Source organism: Pleuronectes platessa, chromosome 5, assembly GCF_947347685.1.
Source record: "Pleuronectes platessa chromosome 5, fPlePla1.1, whole genome shotgun sequence".
NCBI classification, from domain to species: domain Eukaryota; kingdom Metazoa; phylum Chordata; class Actinopteri; order Pleuronectiformes; family Pleuronectidae; genus Pleuronectes; species Pleuronectes platessa.
Genome location: NC_070630.1, coordinates 24,520,509 through 24,539,705, shown reverse-complemented (window position 1 = coordinate 24,539,705; position 19,197 = coordinate 24,520,509). Strand labels below are relative to the sequence as shown.

Genomic DNA, 19,197 nt, shown 5'->3' with positions numbered 1-19,197 from the left:
AAAGTTTCCCCAAGATTACCAACCCTGGCTTTAATGGATCACCAACATCTATACATCTGCATTGGTTACATAGCTTAAGAGCAGGACATTGAACCTGATGTGAAAACTGTATGAAGATTTCCCGCTTCATATAAAAACAGGCACCAATTTAAAATGGCTGCTCTTAAATGACGCTGGTAATGCAGTGGGAGAATACAGTAGCTTTATAAGTGTGTTTACTTTTTAAAGAACTAACACAGCCAGATGTTTACTGAGTCTAGCTGAGGGATGGATCAACTTTAGAGACTGGGTGTATATGGTGTGCAGGCCTGGAGCCAATACAAACACATCTCTGCCTCCTTGTACTGGTCAAACAAATTGCTTTTATCTTCGCTGCTTTTATTTGGGCTCACTGCTGCTGATTGGGCCTTGCAATCCCTAGTGGGATCGGTACACATGCGGATAGCCACACACTAACACACACTCTCTCAAACACACACATACACACACACACACACACTGCATTTTATCTCTCTGTGTGCTACTATTATGTGCGTGGATCTCTACCTTTTGTACTCATGCCTGTTTGTGTGTGTGTGTGTGTGTGTGTGTGAGGCCCAGGAGAGTGAATCAGCAGGTCCTGATGCATGTGAGTGAGCTGGGGCTGCCCGCTGGCCTGCCTGTACTGGGGGAAAAAACTCCATCAATGATTAAACGCCTGTGGCCATGTTTCAGAAGCCGCCTGCAACCACAGACACGCCATTGCTGGCTAAGGGAGGGAGGGAGGGAGGGAGGGAGGAAGGGGTGAGGACCGTGATAGAGAGAGAGGGAATAAAGAGGGCTGAGCTAATGAGCAAAAATAAAAGAGATATATGCCAGGTTGGGGGGGAAATGAGAAAGCAAACAAAGAAAGATGGCACAACTCAGGTGGCTTTTTTCAGCTTTTCTCTTCTTCCTAACTCCCTCGTTTACCTTTACCGCTCCCCCCGTCCCTCTCTGTTTCCAAATCTTTACCTGCTTCAACCTTCCTCCTCCTCTTCTGTTTTTACCTCCCTCCTTTACCTGACCCGCTTCTCCCTCCCTCCTGCATTCCCTCCCTCTTCTGCTCTCCTCTTCCAATTACCAGGAGGAGTATGAGCAGAACCGCACACTTCACAGCTTTCAAGTGTTGGAGAGAGATCCTCCTGGGAATTATCCAGCAAGAGATGAATCCTCAAATGCACCTCACCCCCTCCCCATCCCTCACTCCCTACCCCCCAACAACCATACCCCCCCAACCACCACCACCACCCCCCCCAGCCCCATCCTTCCTCCCTCTCTGCTTTATAATATTTTTTCTCTCTCCCCTTTTCTCATTTCCTCCTCTATGCTGCTCCTTCGTTACATTGCATTGTTATTTTGCTCACTGCAAGCTCTTTTTTCCAAATTGAGCTTTTCCTATTTACATTCTCACATATTCATTTTAAGATTGGTCATATTTTCATTATTGCTTTCAACGGTTCAGTCAAGCGACCTTTAAAAATAGTTTTTATGGTCAAGCCTACTATATGAGTTATTGTGGTTTTCTGGAAACAAAAGACAGAATAAAAAGGGAGAAGAACAGAAGGAAACAATGAAACTTGAAAAGCTTGATCCTTACATTTTTAATGTAATTTATAATAAATCCTTGACAAAATGTATAAAAATAGAAGACAGATGTTACTTCTTTTTTTTGATTTGTGAGCATACATTATCCAAAATGTTTCCAACAATTTTCAAACCCATCGAAATCCCCAATATTATTCAAAATAACAAGTTATTTAATTCTGGTCGCGCTTTAATTTCGTCATATCAGCTTTACCCGTGGCTTTGCACATCTCTGCTTTAACCTCAGGGGCAAACAACGTACGCTAAAGGGAAAACACAAGGTTGGCCAGTGAGCCTGTCTGGTATTTTTCCTTGTGTTGTTCACTTGTAATGAATGACGATTATTCATTGTTGTTTGCTGCATGTTCCACTGCGGAATCTCTCAATGGGGGTGAGGACAACAACCCCCAAGATCCCACGCTGCTTTACGACATCATCAGAGAAGGTCTTCTGTTTTGATTCAGAGATGCAGCGGGACCAGCTTACATATATTCTTTAAATTACTTTGTTTTATACATCACTGCTCTGTGAAAACTATGTATGTCCAAAACACGGGCTTCCCACAAGTATAGAAAAACAACACTGATAATTAAATTGGTATTCACTTTAGGATTTACAAAGTAGGATCTTTTTTTCAACCGACAGCCATTCATCAGCTTGTCTGAATATTTTTTTAATAGCCATAACATTTGGAGATGTGTGGATTTAAATGGATAGTGACAGTGATTAGCACAGCAAAATAATTCAAATTAAGCTTCTCATATTGAGCCCACAGTTGCCAGTGTGGTTTTAAAACCACACTGGCAACTGACTTTAAAAGTCAGGAAAACCTGCACTGGACTGGAACAGAAATGATCTCAACCGTCTGATGAGAATTTGCATCTGAAGAATAGGTGTATCTTCTCTATCTAATGCTGATCTGCATTAGAGGAACATTTCTTACCATGTGTAATGAGGAAAAAGCAGCAAGACGGGGAAAAAAAGCTTTGATCGGGTACAAAGTGACCTGGTGTCCTTATCCCCATCCTGCATCTCCCCCATTTTCTTTCTCCAGCATCGCCCTATCTCTCTCTACCCCACCAACCTCTGCTCTTCCCCCCCGCTTACAACCCTTCACTCCTCCATCTCCCTCCAAGACTCTGGAACCAAAACCACAGCCTGACTCTGGCTGGTCGATAATCTCCTCCTCTGGCTAGCCACAGTGGAAGCCTCATCAACTTAGCGCTTCCATCAGAGAGGAATTACCGCTGCCTCCTGCAAACGCGCACACACACACACAAACACTCACAAACACACACACACACACACACAAACACTCACACACAGCTCTGTCTCCATGACATTAGAGGACATTACATTGACCTACATAGATTTCCTAGGGATTTACTCTAACCCTAACCCTAACCCTAACCCTAACCATATCACGTAACCTGAACCTGAACCTGAACCTGGACCTGAACCTGAACCTGAACTTAAACCTAAACCTAAACTCAAATTTCAGATTGGCGCCAAAATGTCGGCAAAAATAAACATAAACGATGTGTAAATCTCGTGCAAGCAGCCGGCAGGCTGATAACACAGGAAGCAGATATTCCACACTGGTTCAGGGGTAAATGATGATGGTCTTCACAGGTGACTGACCTACGCAAGCCTATTGACACCCCCCCCCCCCCTCCCACTAGAGATTGTGTCCTTGTGTGTGTCTGTCTTAGGGTTACCCTGACTAGACACAACTGACAAATGTGTGGAATAAGTGCATAATAAAATATTGGGAAATTTCATCATGTGGGGGCAAAAATTGGGGGAATTGAAACTCCAGGAGAACAGCGGGGAAATAGGAAATATGGGATGCATATTTATTCATTTAAATAATATATAATATATCACTTATATCATTTAATATTTTCAGTGTGGTTTGTGGCTCGATTCGCACGCAGCCAACAAAAAAAATAGAACAGACCCCGAAACCATCACTTCCCGGCGCTTCCCGGCACTTCCTGGCGCCTGCCGGTTCGAATAGCCCAATTGATTAACATGGTGCGGAAAGGAGGCGCAGAGCTATTCGAGGCGCTAAGCGGCGCTTCTGCCTCCGTTGTGTCCCTGTGGTTAAAGGATGATGGTGTGAGTTTTCTGAGATGGTTAACATTGCATGTATCGCGTCATGATAAATCAGTCTCTTGTGGCGCCCTCTTGGCATTTTGCGCCCTAGGCAACCGCTTATGTCTCCTATGCCAGGAGCTGCCCCTGCCTGCCTAGCCTGACTGAAACCTAACCTTAACCTACACCTAACCTTGACCTAAACCTAACCTTGAGCCTAAAACTAACATTGAGCCTAAAACTAACATTGACATAAACCTAACCTTAACCTAAACTTGACCTAAACCCAACCTTAACCTAAACCTTAGCTTGACCTAACTCTAACCTTAACCTTAACCCTAACCTAAACTTAAACTTAAACCTAAACCTAAACCTAAACCTAAACCTAACCTTGACCTAAATCTAAACTTACAGGGCCAATACTTTACACCTTTGTTGGATCTAATCTGAAGTATTGGTACCGCTAAGATGATATATCAGTGGTTTAAAGTAGAAATAACTGCTACAATGTGTATTTCCATGTCCTCTCTTCTGCCTCTCTGGAGCTGCAGACAGAACAGACTTTTGCCTGCCTCTTGAGCCCCTCCTCTGATCGGCTGACTGCACTTTGAGTGACACGCGACCAGGTCTATCACCGGTCTCATTCTGGCGCATTCACAGCTGAAAGTCAAGTTATGTTTGCAGCTATAGAAGACCAGCCACATATTTACAGTCTGTTACAACAGGATGTTTCTGCAAGTTACACCTTCCTCATGTTTCTTCAAGTTTTAGCAGGACAGTCGGCCAATGTAGGAGTAACGTCCCGAGTTGCAGAACGGAGTTTCACAATGGAGTTTCACAACGAAGATTCAAACTCCGTACTGAGCACACCGACACGGCACGTCAGAAGAAATACAGCATAACCGCTGGTCTCGAACAGTAACATTCTCAGGAGGAGTGAGCACGGACACATTCTCTCCCTTGCATCCCTCCACGCTGAAGTGTTTCTTCAGTGTAGTTTGTCGTGGTCAGCCTTTGGTAGTGAACAAGCTGCTAGCTCAGCAACATGTCTGCTTGGTGTCGCGTTCGGTGTAGAGGGGTGGTGGTGGGGAGCGGGGATGGTGGGTTCGGAGGCTGAACTGGTACCGACTGGTTGGGGCTGAGAGACGAGTGCGATCCCGAATGACATCATACAGCGGAGGAAATACGAACAAGACGTTTCAATAATATTTTTCTTAGAATGGACTGAATGACAAGTCCGTGGAGTGGCTGTTTTCATACTTGGAGGGTCCCTTCTGATCCCCTTCAAGTTATTACGCATAGTTAAAGCCCAGAAAATATATTTTACACAATATGCGCACTTTAACCTAAACCTAACCTTAACCTTAACCTTAACCTTAACCTAACCTTGACCTAAACCTTTCCTGAAAACATGTCTTATAAAATGTAATGATTTAGTTCCCCACAATGTGAGATACAACTGGACCACATACACACACACACACACACATGCACATGGTCAATCAAATGCCCCTACCTGTTGACTGGTCTTGTTTTCTCTTTCCTCATGTTTCTGTCTCTCTTTCTGGTCCTTGATTGGTTGTATATTGTTCCAAGTGATTTTATATGCTTCTCTTTCACTTCTGTTATATGCATTTCTGTTGTTTGTTTCGATAAAGGTATGCCATTTAGTCGGTGAACAAAAAACTGTTGCCATGGTAACCAACATCACAAAAACGCAAAACTTGGTTAATCAAGGCTGTGGTTCTCCGCTAGGAATTAACAAGGAAGGGTTGAGTGTGAATGTTTTCACTTTCAATGTTACTGTTATGGGAGGCAGCTAACACTCCAGTGCAGCAGGTGCATAGGAAGGAGTGAGGATGAGGAGGAGAAACGAAGGTGGAGGAAAATGAGGAGGCAGAGTGGAATTTTAAGGATTTGGCAAGTGGGGAAAGAAAGAGTGAGAAACAGAAGGAGAAGAGGAGGAGGAGGAGGATGGAGGCACAAAGGGGAGAGAAGGAAAGGAGGTGAAAAAAAAGTGGCTCTCGTTGTATCGGAGCAGCGGTGTGTGAAAACACACACTCTGCACTCCTGTCGCCTCACTGCTTAATGAGGAGAGCCTCTCATGAGCTGCACACAAACACACTATTACAATGGGAGCACATACACACACACACACACACACACACACACACACACACACACACACACACACACACGAACACACACAGACACACACACACAGATGAAACAAAACCACACACGTACAGTAAAGTCCACTGGTGCACACAGACACAGAACTCAAACACACCCAAAACACACACCTACAATATGGTCTACACACACACACACACACACACACACACACACACACACACACACACACACACACTTAAAGATTTACCACCAAGCCTATGCATAATAACTTGTGCTGTCCAGTTCCAGTCCCATCCCCCAATTGCTCTCTTTAACGTAATGAATGAAATTCCCCTGTAACTCTCGTCCATCCACACACACACACACATTTTTAAATACAGTGCAATATAAATGTTTCACATATTCTAAACAACAGACAAATTGCACATTCACATGCTCACAAATCCAAGATTCTGAAGGAGACTTCTCCAGGTTTGTTTATGCAGACACAGAGGCAGAGATGCAGTCAGATGGAAACTGTCAGTCACAGATGAAAAGTCACTGCCACCAATTCTCTCTCTCTCTTTGGATCTTCCTCCACTCACTCTTTCTCCCATCCTCTTCCTCTTTGCACTTTCATGCATTCTCATTATTGCTGCTGTTCTCTCTGCCTCTGATTCGATCTCTTCCCTGCGCATCATTGTGCTTCTTTTTTTTCTTTGCCTCCCCTTTCCTTATTTCGGTCGATCTATTTTTTTTCCCTTTACTCTCAAAGAGGAAATTGGAGCTCTTTCCTGCAATCCATCTGTTGTCACTCTAATGCCTGCACCAGTGCCATGCTCTCTTCTCCCTCTTTTTTCTCGTTTCTTCTCCATGCTTCCACCAAACCTACCCCACCCATCACCCTTACACACACATGCACACACACACACACACACACACACACACACACACACACACACACACACACACACACACACACACACACACAAGTACTACTTTCACTCATGTCCAGTCAGCAGGTTGCGTAACTCCCAGTGCATTGTGGGTCAGGATGCATGCATTTGTGTGACTGCTTGCAACGTGAGCTTGTGTGCAGGGATGACATTGCAAAGGAGAGAGGACAGAGGTAATTTTGGTGCATAATAAAACTTGATCTATGGTTGCTATGTAATCACACTGACCCGCAGAAACAGACACACAAACACACACATGCACCAAAACAAAAACTCCACATGAATCATGTATGTAAAGAAATCCCACATACACAAACACACACCGTATGCCTAATTTCTGGTGAGTGTAGATATATACACACTTAAAAAGAGCCACTTAGCCCGGCTCGTGTCTCTGTCGATGAAGAGTTAAAATGCAAATTATTAATCCTATTTTGTTCCAGGGAGCGAGCCGGCTGGGAATGTGACTGTGAAATCCTGTTTGAATTTTGCCCAATCGCACATGGTCCACTATACTGTGTGTCAGCGCTGCACTATCATAGAAATGTCAAATGATCAATGATCAAAAAAGAAGAAAGCTAAAAGACATTCAACAAGGATATCTTCCTCCAAGTTTGTTTGTTTTTGTGGTATTTTTGCACAGAGATGGGGAGTTTGAGTTTCTGGTGCCGTTTGCTTTGTGAGTTCCGTCATGGTAGCTCTCACTGCTTGTGCTAACTACCAATTAGAATTGGATTCCAAACAAACCAGACTTGTTAAATGCATCGTTTGGGGGCAGGAGGATGTTTTCCAGGAATAACACAGTAATAGCACAGTAGGTTCTGTATGTGTGTTAAAGTGAATTTACTACTGCATTATGTGAATAAACTTTGGGGTTTTTATATCACTGTTACTGAGTTGTAATTCGTCTTGCTGTTGTTGTGTTTTACTGTTAGAATTCAGTAACAGAAAGAAAACCAGACTACAGGAGATGGATAGAGGGTGAAGATGGATTTGGGGCTGGGGGTGGCGGTGGTGTTGACGGTTGAGGGTTGTGGTAGTGTGTGTGTGTGTTGGGGGGGCTTATCCAAACATGGCCAGCACAGCCGAGGAACCACAAAACAGCCAGACAGCGAGCCACAGCACCACATCTTAAGACAGAATACCAAATGAAGCAGACTCCAATATTACCCTGCCTTCACCAGCCCAACTGTCTGGGGGAATCTATATGATGAATCATGAAGAGATTTTTTTTGCTCAGTCTGTACAACTCTCTGCTTCTCGCTCAGCTTCTCTCTTTGTCTGTTTTCTCTCTCTCCTCCCATTCTTTATGTTATTTTTAATGAACTCCTCTGTGCCCCCTCCGCTCCTTCTACACTTCAACTTCTTTCATTCTTCCTCTTCCTTCTCTCTCCTCTCTTCCTCCCTCCCTCCCTGCATCCCTCCCCTTTTCTGTTCTCTCCACACATCTCCTACCTCCCTCTCTCCCTCCTCTACCATCTCTCTCTCTCTCTCTCTCTCTCACTCGCTCCCTCTCTCTCTCTCTTTTCAATGTACATAACAGTCTTTAGGAGGGAGCCCTGGCGGTATCTATGGCAACCAGATTGCTAGGCAACAGCCGTTTCTCCCTTCCTTTCCTGTGCCGAGCAGCACCAGCCAAGAGTCAACCAATCAAAAATTGAGGAGAAATGCCGGTGTGCGTGAAAAGTTCAGAACACCTCCAGAAAGCATGGGGTGCCCATTATCTCCACAACATGTAGACTTATGACATGGTCAGCAGATCAGAAAATCTACATTTGCGAGGAAGGAGGAAGCAAAAATTTAAACTGATCAGAAACCTATTGAATCGTTGAAGAAATTTTGGAAGAACAGGTGACTTCAATGTAAAACATTTCCAAAGCTGATAAAATAACAGAATATAAAAGTTTACTTACACTCTAAAATAGACACAAAGCAGTGACACACCTGTATCTGCCCCTTGATTCTTCGATTAATGATAACTGCTAAAGTAAGAGGTAGAATCTTAACACACTGTCAAATAATCCTTGCTGAGTAATTCAAAAGGAGTAAGACAGACGGCTGTAAAGAGAAGCAGTGGTGCACATGTTGAGTGACAACAGACTGCAGGGAGGGGCCACTTCAGGTCGGTCAGCTTTGGTTCACATCGACGTTGGTTGATCAACATTTCTTCACTGACAGCGGGAGGAAGACGAGAGGCCATTTTGAGACACAAGGCACACAAATAAAAATAAATAATATGGAGAGGAAAGAAACACCACAACAACCAACAATGGTGGATAGGAACAGAGAGATGCTGACCTTCAAAGGGCTCAATTACATGACACACACACACACACTCAAAGTTGGGAATGATTGCCCATATAGCACATTCACATAACTCAGCGGCAGACACAAGCACACACACGCACGCAAGCACTTCTTACAGTGTCTGTCTATGTGTGTGTGCGTTGTGTGCATTTTCAGACACACACACTAGAGCGTCCCTGCTGCTCCACACTGTAGGACCGTCTGTCCGTCCAGATAAAGTGGCCTCTGAATCTCAGTTCTGATTTGAGAAGGGGGATTTAATGACAACTATCCACCCGCCCTCTCTCTTCCTCTTCCTCTTCCTCTTCCTCTTCCTCCCCCTCCGGCTCCCCTCCCCTCTCTTTCTGTCTTTCTATTATTTCTCTCATTCAGTCGTCATGTCCTTCTTGCAATCTATTTATCTCATTTCTGCTATTTCACTATTTCTCTTTCTCTTTCTCTTTCTCTTTCTCTTTCTCTTTCTCTTTCTCTTTCTCTTTCTCTTTCTCTCTCTCTCTCACTCTCTCTCTCTCTCTCTCTCTCTCTCTCTCTTTCTCCCTCTCTTCCACTTCTTTCTCTTCCTCTCTCTACTCATACCCCACAAAACCAATTTTCAGGTGGACACAGCAGGGCTGACCTCCAAAGTAAACATCCCCCTTATTCATTCACTTCTCCTCAGCCTCCTCCTCCTCTTCTTATTCTCCCCCCACCCCCTCCCACCTCACATCAATGCCAAAAGAGAACCCCCACACCTCTATCCTAGCACCCCCCCCCCCCTTTTTCTCCCTCCAACCTTCTTTTTCTCCTGTTTATAAGAAAAGAAGTAAAAGAGAGATAAAAAAAACAACAACATTGTATGTGGTGCAGTCATGAATTCTAATGGCGCTGATCGCTTTGAGTAAACAGTATATCGACTGGGATCCAAATATACGGGGAGGTTTATTACTGGTGGCTGGTTTTTGTGATGGTGCTCAGGTGGAGAGTATAGACACAAAACAGCTAAATAAATTAAAACAAAATCCAAAGCTGGATGATGGATGAAGCGAAAGAAGACGGAGGAGAAGGAAAAAGGGACAGGCAGAGCAGGAGGGGAGAGGAGGGTTAAGTGAGGATGCAGAGCAAGAGCAGAAGAGGAAGATGGACAGAGAGAAAGAGAGGGAAGGAAAATCTCATCTCCTGGTGGAATAATCTGCCATTTATCACACTGATGGAAAAACAGGGAGTGAGAATGGAGTTGGATGAGGTTCAGAAAGGACAGAGTTTTATAGTTTTTGTTCAAACTTTAAGCTTCCACTTGTACCGTAGATGCTGCCATCATACTATAGCGTCTAGACAGCTTTTTCTGAGCAAGAGTATAGCATGAATTATGCATGCAGGGCTGCTCTCATTTGGGGGAGCCATATTAATAATATTACATATGTGGCAATATTCCAAAGGCTGGAGGAGTCTCCTTCATGACACTCAGCAGATTGGGGGAAAGTTATAATGGTGTGCGCGCATGCACATACACACTAATGTAATCACAATTGCATGCATGTACACACTCACAGAGCCTTGCCAATGCATGTGCATGCAGGGGTACACACACACACACACACACACACATAGGGGCTAAGCTTCTTTTTCATTTCTGCAGAGAAGATTGCATTTTCTGAGGCTGTGTGTGTGCGTGTGTGTGTGCGTGTGTGCGTGCTTGTGTGTGTGTGTGTGTGCGTGCGTGTGTGTGCATGTGTGTGTGTGTGTGATTACTGACTGTTTGGGAGGGAGTGATGGGGGATATTAAACGATTCAAATGCTGTCTCCCTTGCTCTCCTCGTTGGAGAGACCTAAGACTGCAGCATGGCCACACACTTACACACTTACACACACACACACACACACTTACATACATAGACTGGGCCAGTCTGTTCTGTCAGACAGGCCAATTTAAAAACGCACGCTGCCAATTAACTGAGAGACAGAATAGTTTCAGTGTGGACATTGTTGTAGTGCAGCATACACGGATAATGTGGATATGTGTGTTTTTGTGTGTATTTATCTATGTTCTATTCTGAGCAAATAGCTTGTTTTAAGAATGGGATGAACAAAGAAAGTGGTGAATTATCCACGTTCCCTCTTTCCAATGTCCACAGCTATTTTTCTTCTTTTTTTTTTGTGAACAACTATAGACGTTTTATTAAAAATTACTAACCAAAACACAATCTCCCACAGGATAAACGCACACTCCAAGAAGAGTTTACAAAGAAACAAAACACGCAGACAGAAGACAATATTTTACAAAAACCACACACTGATAGAAAACTGGCCCTGGGGGGTGGAAATTAACAGCTACTAAGACAACAAGCTGTTTGGTTATTGTGGATATGCTGCAGTGGAGGGGAGCAGAGGTTTGAGGTCTGAGTCATGACCTGCTCGTAGAAACCTAAATATTTGCTTTACTTACTATTCACTCTTATTACTCTCTTGCATGTTATACATACACTGCCATTCTGTGCCTTTTTACTCTTTGGACATGCTTGCTCTCCAGGTATTGCACTCTGCCTCTTTTCAGCATCAGAGACTGCAAATATTCAGTAACTGTCAGATTTACTTCCCATGATCTGATTATATAAAAGCAAAGTCCCGGAAGGAATAATGTGGCATGAGGTGAAATCCAGACTGACATTCAATGTACATTAAGCAATAACATTTATAATGGCCATATTCCATCAAATTGCTACATGCAGGGCCAAGACCTGGGTTCCACTTCCCAAAAGCATTTTAAAGCCATAGGACGATGTTAGCCCATAGATTTACAACTGGCCAAAGAGCATCTGAGCCTTAAAATGCTTTAGGGAAACAGACTCTAGGATAATACACACTGGATTTGTTGGAACACATGAATAAAACCGAGCCATCACTAATGTATGTAAACTGGATACGTGCATCCATCAATCCACAATCTATTCTTCTTATCCTTGGAATGTTGTGGAGAGCTATATCCAATCCTGGCTGACATTCGGCGGAAGGCAGGTTACACCCTAGGTCGGCAGTTTATCACAGGGCCATTATAAAAATAAAACTGCAACTAAGGACTCCAATCAACCTTTCCCTCAATCAGTATGATGGAGGAATCCAGAGTACACAGGAGGAACATGTATCCTTGCCGAACAAGGAATCAAACCAGGGAACCTTCTTGCAGTGAGGCAACAGTGCTAACCCAAACAACTGTAATGTGTTTTTTTGTAGATTCTACTCTTCCCTTTGATGACACTGCTCAAAAATTGTCAGCATCATAGCCAGAATTAAAATATTTTTATCATTCTCATTTACTTTCGATAATAATGTAGTTTTTCCTGACAATCAGTCAGCTTTAAGTCAGATAAATGGCAAATAAACTATGATAAAAACACAGTGCACTTAGCGTTAAGCAACAAAAAGATGGTTAAGATTAGGGAGGGAATGGGTTACAAGAGACAAAGAAAATTAGACAAACTCAAACTTCCACATCCCTCCTGTCAGCCTTGCTTTGTGTAGGACACACTACACTCTGCATTGGAGCTGAACGTTGACACCATCCAGGATTCCAGAAAAATGGGCTTAGGCCTTCAAAATGTGATAAACTGATGCTCATAGGACAGAACCTACTGCAACAACAGCGATCCTCTACATTAATGATTTAACATTGCGAAATAAATGTTTGATATCGTGTATCCCTCCTAATCTCAGGTCACTTTGAAACAAATCGAGAGTCACCTGCCATGTTAGCAGCTCTGAGAGGCTGTACTTAGGTAGGCTACAGAAGCGCTTTTAGCTCGAAGATGCCAATGCTAACATGGTACTAAATGTACCATGTTAGCACAGAGGATGGAGTATACGACACATGAGGATGGAGTACACGACAAATAGCCATTTTAATCTGATGGTGGAGATAGAGGAATTTTCAGGCAATTTATCCAAATGATAAGCTTAGTCAGAGCCCAAAGTGTTAGACAACTGACCAACAAACCAACACTGCAATTTACAAAGCCATGTCACAAGCATGGTTGGACATACCTAACTATATCAATATATGATAAACCACTTCACAATATAAACATCTGTTCCCTTGCCCTCCTGTATTTACATACATTCCTTCACAGTCTGGCACAAAGTGCTGGAGGCATTAGCAAGCAATACCATGGGTCTTAATTATAACTTAATGATATTCCAGAGCAGCACATTAATGGAAACTCATTAAGCTGTTGATAGCTGCAGCCTTACTGCGTGCTTTAAACTGAAAGGTACATTGAAAGGTACAAATAAAGAGTGGGTTGGAAATTTCCTACGAGTGTGTGACTGGTGTTTGTCCACTGATTTAGCTAATGAGCTGATGAGTGTCTATTGAAGAGTTCTCACTGAGCTCATGTGTCTTTGGAGGAGCTGTTAAATCTGTTAAGGTCGTGTAAGCTGATGGAAACACTGAAAACACTTTATACTATGTTAAATGAGTGCTTTATTTTACGTTATCCCTGCCCAGCCATGGCCACTTGTCCTATTACTAGATGTAAGTAAGATGAGACAAGGCAAGATAAGGTAAGGTATAATTCTATATACAGTATATGCATATATAGACTGTTAGTATATAGTATATAGGCAGGTATGGTATACAGTTTAAATATGAGTATGGAATAATTGGTAAAATAATGTGTTGTATTCTTAAATGAGTATAATTTCACAGTAATATACGAAATAGTATAAAACTAGATACATATAGTTGTGACGTATGTATATTTATGTATGTATGTATGTATGTATGTGAACTTGTCCTGGAATATTTACATATATTGCAGGTTTACACAATAGATGTTTTGTACCCCTTCATATTAGGGTACTGGTCACTGTTGTTTTCACCAAAGAGACTCGCATCTTAAACTGTGTCTGCAAAATCCTAAGATGGCTGAGAATTTAGTGATGTCATTAGCAAAAAGTAAAATAAACCTGAAATTAATTTGTGAGGTTTCAGATTCCTGTTTTTCCTCTTTTTAGGATCTGTTAAATGTTACTTAAACATCAATAACATCAAATAAAATCAAAATGTCGGTTCACCAAAGCGTCTGACTCTTGTTAAGTGCAGGCCAAGAGGTGAGTTAAGAAGCCAGGTCGAAGGATCTCTATAAACCACAAACACAGCTCAACACGGCGTCATTGCCTCAGTCTGAAACTGTTGGAACTGAAGAAATCTGCTAAACCCAGTTCTCCACTGGGAGATCGTATCTTTCATCACTCCAGAGGAAAATTTGGATTCGGTTCAGTCAGCACTTTAACTATCTATAACGCTGCAGGACGATCAATAGCTCTTGATAATATTCTAGATTATTAAAGCTCACACTGCTAAACCTGCTACATGTTCATCTTGTCGCTGAGGTCTCAGAATCAGCCCGTCCTGCCAAATGAGACCCTCAACATGAGGTAAGTAATGATGGACGAGAAGATGACTGTGAGAAAGTTTAATATTCAGGCAGCAGACTCACGCTTGTGGTTGTTCTTGCGCTGGAAGGGTAGTGTATGTCGCTCTGAGTCTTCCTCCCCCTCCTCATCTGCCAGGTGGGTGTGAGTGTAATGGTAACTCAGCCCTGGGCGGTTCTTATAGCGCTTTCCACAAACTGGAACACACACACACACATACAGTCTATTATAAAGTATCTAAGTTTTTTGTTAGTAAGTTATGAATATATATACATAAAGAGAAATGTGAATAAAGACGTAACGTTGCACTCACTGTCACAGACGTAAGGCTTGTCTCTGTCTTCAATGGCAGGCAGCTCTTGTCTCTTTCTCATGCCCCCGACGCCGTAGGCCTGGAGCGAACACACAAACACACACACACAGACACATAAATTACATGGCTAAAGTTTCAGTTTTTTGACTTGTCACAAAAGTCCTGTATTCACACACACACACATAAACATAAAATAAAACTAGCGTAACAGCAAACTCTCTTGTTTTGTGTGTTCAAGTGTCTAGAAACCCACATTTACACGATCATGTACACACACATTCACACACACACACACACACGTTTGCATGCTAATCATCTGCTCTCAGTGTAAAGCTGCACTTCCAGCAGGAGGGGGCTGATGACACCAAGCAGGGGAGCAACAGCTCCAATTAGCAACCCTGGTGTCTGCGTGTGAGCATGTGTTTGTGTGAGTGTGTGCGAGTGTATCTGTGTGTACGTGTGTACGTGTGATACTTTTCAGTATACATTGTTAACACTTGATTATCCATAGGATGGAGGGGAAAAACCTGTCCGATTCAATCAAAGTTGCAAAAAGAAAAATGTATAAATAAAAGGTTGTCCCAGCACGAGCAGAATCTTAATATCTGGATCTGTTTGCATGTATTATTCGTAATGACTGTTGGTATGTACATAGCATTTCATTACAGAGCCTTAAAGATTTTCAGGCTTTAAAAAGTGATAGGCTCTCACATGCATGCAAAGGTTGTGCTCAAGTATAGTGCATCAGAATACCTTATAGACTGTCCTCTTAAACTGTGGTCTAATTCAGCTGTATGTATGTGTGTCTGACAGGCAGGTCACTAAACCTTCACCTAGGCTTGATTAAAGTATGAAATGTCAGGGCTGTGCTTACCCGTGCTTTGGTACGGTTCTTGCGCTTCGGAACGTCCTCCTCCATCTCATCCACCTCCAGGTCGTGAGGGAAATCCCCGACAAGCAACTTCTGTGGGGGCGAAAAATATAGAAGGAGAGAGAGGTACAGGGTAGACTGTAAGATTTCATCTTTTCTTCTCTTCTCTTTCTGCCGTCTCAGCCTCTTCTTCCATTTGTTCCATATGACCCGTGGGTGGTCATGAAATTGCACAATCTTCCTGCTGATTTTGAGGGTGTTTGCTTAATCATAGTGCAGGAAACAGCTGTAAGAGCAGAACCATTAACACTAAATATAGCCAAATGTGTCAGTGTTTCATTTAAATTGAAATAAATTATTTGATTTACTACTTTCTTAACTGAAATGGCTCAAAATCTAACTTAGTATTCCACATTCCAAGGAAGGAGACTCTGTGGATGCACATTAACAAGGAAATAACATAATCAAGCAACAGACGGCTAACTGTCCTGATTTTAGTCTCTAAAATGGGTCAAGCCCCTAAAACACAAGATCCTACATTTCCCACTGCATAAATTTATTATGTGACATTATGTGAAAATAAAACTTGATCAGCTCTGTGCATCTAACAAGATCACTGTCGAGACTTTAGGGACTTGGTTGACATGATGGAAAAAATATTAAAAAAAAGATACCCCTAACAACATCATCTGGGTCAGTTCTTTAGTCAGCTCCATCCTTCATCCAACCTTCACGGGCTGCATACTACTCTCCACTGAACTTCATGTGTAAAATCAATCCTCCTTTAAGAGATGAGTGTTTATTTTTTGTTTACGCCTTATAGGAAAACAACAGTTTTATTTTACAAGACTTTAATCTGATTGTGTTCAAAAAGAGATCGCTGTAAGGTGTTGACGTAAAGCCCTGAGTGAGCCTTGAGACCTGGATTAGAGGAACTGAAAACTACTTCAGCTTTCAGAAAGCTGTGACGGCCATTCACTCAACTGCTGATTGATTAGCTGTCCGTCTGAGTTCAGGAGTTCAAGAGCAACGCCCTGTAGCTGATGAAATACAGAGTCAGGTGGACTTAAAGTTCCTGCCTAGAAAAGTGCCACATGCCGTAAAAGAATGACAAACAGCAAAGAGGTGGCTCTGATTCCCTCAAATGCCCCTTATTCAGAAAAATTTGGCTATATACACAAGTGGATTCCCAAGATTGACTCCAGTGCAATCACACACAATTACAATTAAACACACAAACACACACACACACGCACACATTTTGAGCCAAGAGGGATGTCACCAACAAAACACGCTCCGAGATGCAAAGGCGGAGACAAACAGAGGAACACAAACACAGAGGGTAATACAGACAGATAAAGAGAGGAGACAGGCTGACATAAGAGGAAAACAACAAGAACAAAACACAGAGAATAACAAATAACTGAAGAGAGAAATGAGAGGGGGAGGGAGAACAATGAGTCTCACCTGACACTCGCTCATTGGCTCTTCTTCCTTGGTTTCTACCTTCTTGTCCAGGGTTTCCCCGGCGAGAAGCGACTCCAGCACAGGCCCATCCGGGATGCCCCCCTCCTTCTTTAGCGAAGCCTCGTAGTCTGAGGGATGAGACAATTACGATCAGAAAGCAGCAGGGACCACACAGTCATGCTGACATGCTCATTTGAGCTGACGCTGCCCTGAGGAAAGTAAACGTGGCTGGTTTGTGGAGGCACGAGGATTTTCTGCAGTGCTTTGAGGCGGAAGTAAGCATCTGCAATTTGAATATCATATGGATGAGGTTTAGGGAAAGTGTCCACATTTTCTTTACAGATGTTTTCTCTTCATGTAAGCCACAAAAGAGTTTTACATAAACTTTAGTTTGTTTATGACGCAAACACAAAGCTTGGTGACGACACAGAGCCATGAACAGAACCAGTGTGATGTTTGAGCGTTTGCGGTCGTATTTGTGTTGTAATCTAGACAGAGATATTTTGTGAAACAAAGTTTTTTGTGTACAGAATGTTTTCTTTTAAGTAAGGGGAAAGCTTTTGGACAAAAATATCAGCAGTAGTTTAAACAGTCTTAAATTACAGTCAGGCAGGAAAAGGCAGGAAAAGGTGGAAGAAATTGTTTGACCTCCTCAATGTTAATAACAAGACACATTTTAATCCTCACTGTTCTCCCGATGGGGCAGAAAAAACAACAAGGTTTTCAAAAACATGTTTATATAATAATATTGGTTACAAGCGGATGCAACGTATTCAGTGAATGCAATAATATTATATAATGTGGAATAAACATGAATTTTAATAATCAAAGCTACTCAAGGGGAAATAAAGAACATAACAGGTGCCTATTTGTGTGCTAAAGGCCTATTAGATTTTAATATGCTTAAGTAAAAATCTCAATAATAAAGCAGTTATATGTGTAACCAAGTCTGTAATATTTAATTATTGCATAAAATATGTGTATATTACCTGACATGTGCAGGCCTCCATAGTAAAAATGTGGAAGGTTTGAGAAAGTTTCTGAACCACAAGGTTAACTTTTTGGTGACCCTCCTCAAAAAGGTGCTTCACCTCTCTTTACTGTTGAACTCTATGGGAGGTAGGTGACATTTTGTGGTATAAATTTCCTGTTTCTATCCTTTCTGTTGTCATAGTTGTAAGTTTACTTGCTAACTTGAAGTTATTGTGCAATATGCTAACATATTTGTGTTTCAAGGTACTGTAAGCCCTTTTTGGCTGGGGGCTTTACCTTATCTGACAGTAGGATTTTGTACTTTGTCTCATTTTGTATAAATTCATTCAGAATAAACGGAGATCACCTCCAGACATTATTTCGTGATCTGGTCCTTTTTATCACATCAGAACGCAGACAATGCTATATTCCACTTGCTACATTATGATTTTAATAAGCCTATGGAATTTTGGAAGACTAGCCTTAGGCTAAAAGAAAAATCAAATAAAGCATAAACAAAAACAAACTAATCAAAGGTAAAAGAGTGGCATGTTATGAGGTAAATGGGCAGCATTTATTTACAATTAAAAATTAGGAATATGTACCCAAAGTGACAGATTCCACAGTGCTGTTGATGCTAAAGAGCTGGCCCAGTTACTCCTTACCAATTTTGAACTCGATGGGGACGAGCCGTGGGTCCTCCAAGATGTTTAGCCGTCTCTTCTTGCGCCAGCAGCGAGCCGGATATGTGTACAACTGACCTGGTGCATGGCCTGAAACACAAAGGAATACATAGCTTTACAGAGAAACAAACATGACTCAGAAAAAATTAATTAGATTATTAGAAAATAATGTTTAAACTCAAAAACGTTTCAGACTATTGTCTTAATTTTTCTGTGCCAAGGATATATATACTGTAGAAATATATGCTGTTAATTTCCAAAAAATGTAATTCCCACAAGGGGACCTTTCAGGGGTTTCTGGTTCAAATTTCAACTCTCGAAAAGTTGAAAGCTTGAAAAGTGCTATATAAATAAAATATACTATATTATTATCATTCTAATAATACAAATTGAATGGTTGCCAAG

At 42.1% G+C, this 19,197-nt stretch overlaps 1 protein-coding gene across 1 annotated transcript in view; it reads right to left on the bottom strand.

The window, feature by feature from the left end:
* dpf1 (double PHD fingers 1) overlaps positions 1-19,197 on the bottom strand; it is a 40,172-nt gene that overhangs the window by 7,254 nt on the left and 13,721 nt on the right. The window contains 5 exon segments of the mRNA XM_053422986.1: positions 14,552-14,683; positions 14,800-14,878; positions 15,674-15,763; positions 17,138-17,265; positions 18,775-18,882. Coding sequence (XP_053278961.1) covers positions 14,552-14,683; positions 14,800-14,878; positions 15,674-15,763; positions 17,138-17,265; positions 18,775-18,882 — 537 coding nt within the window.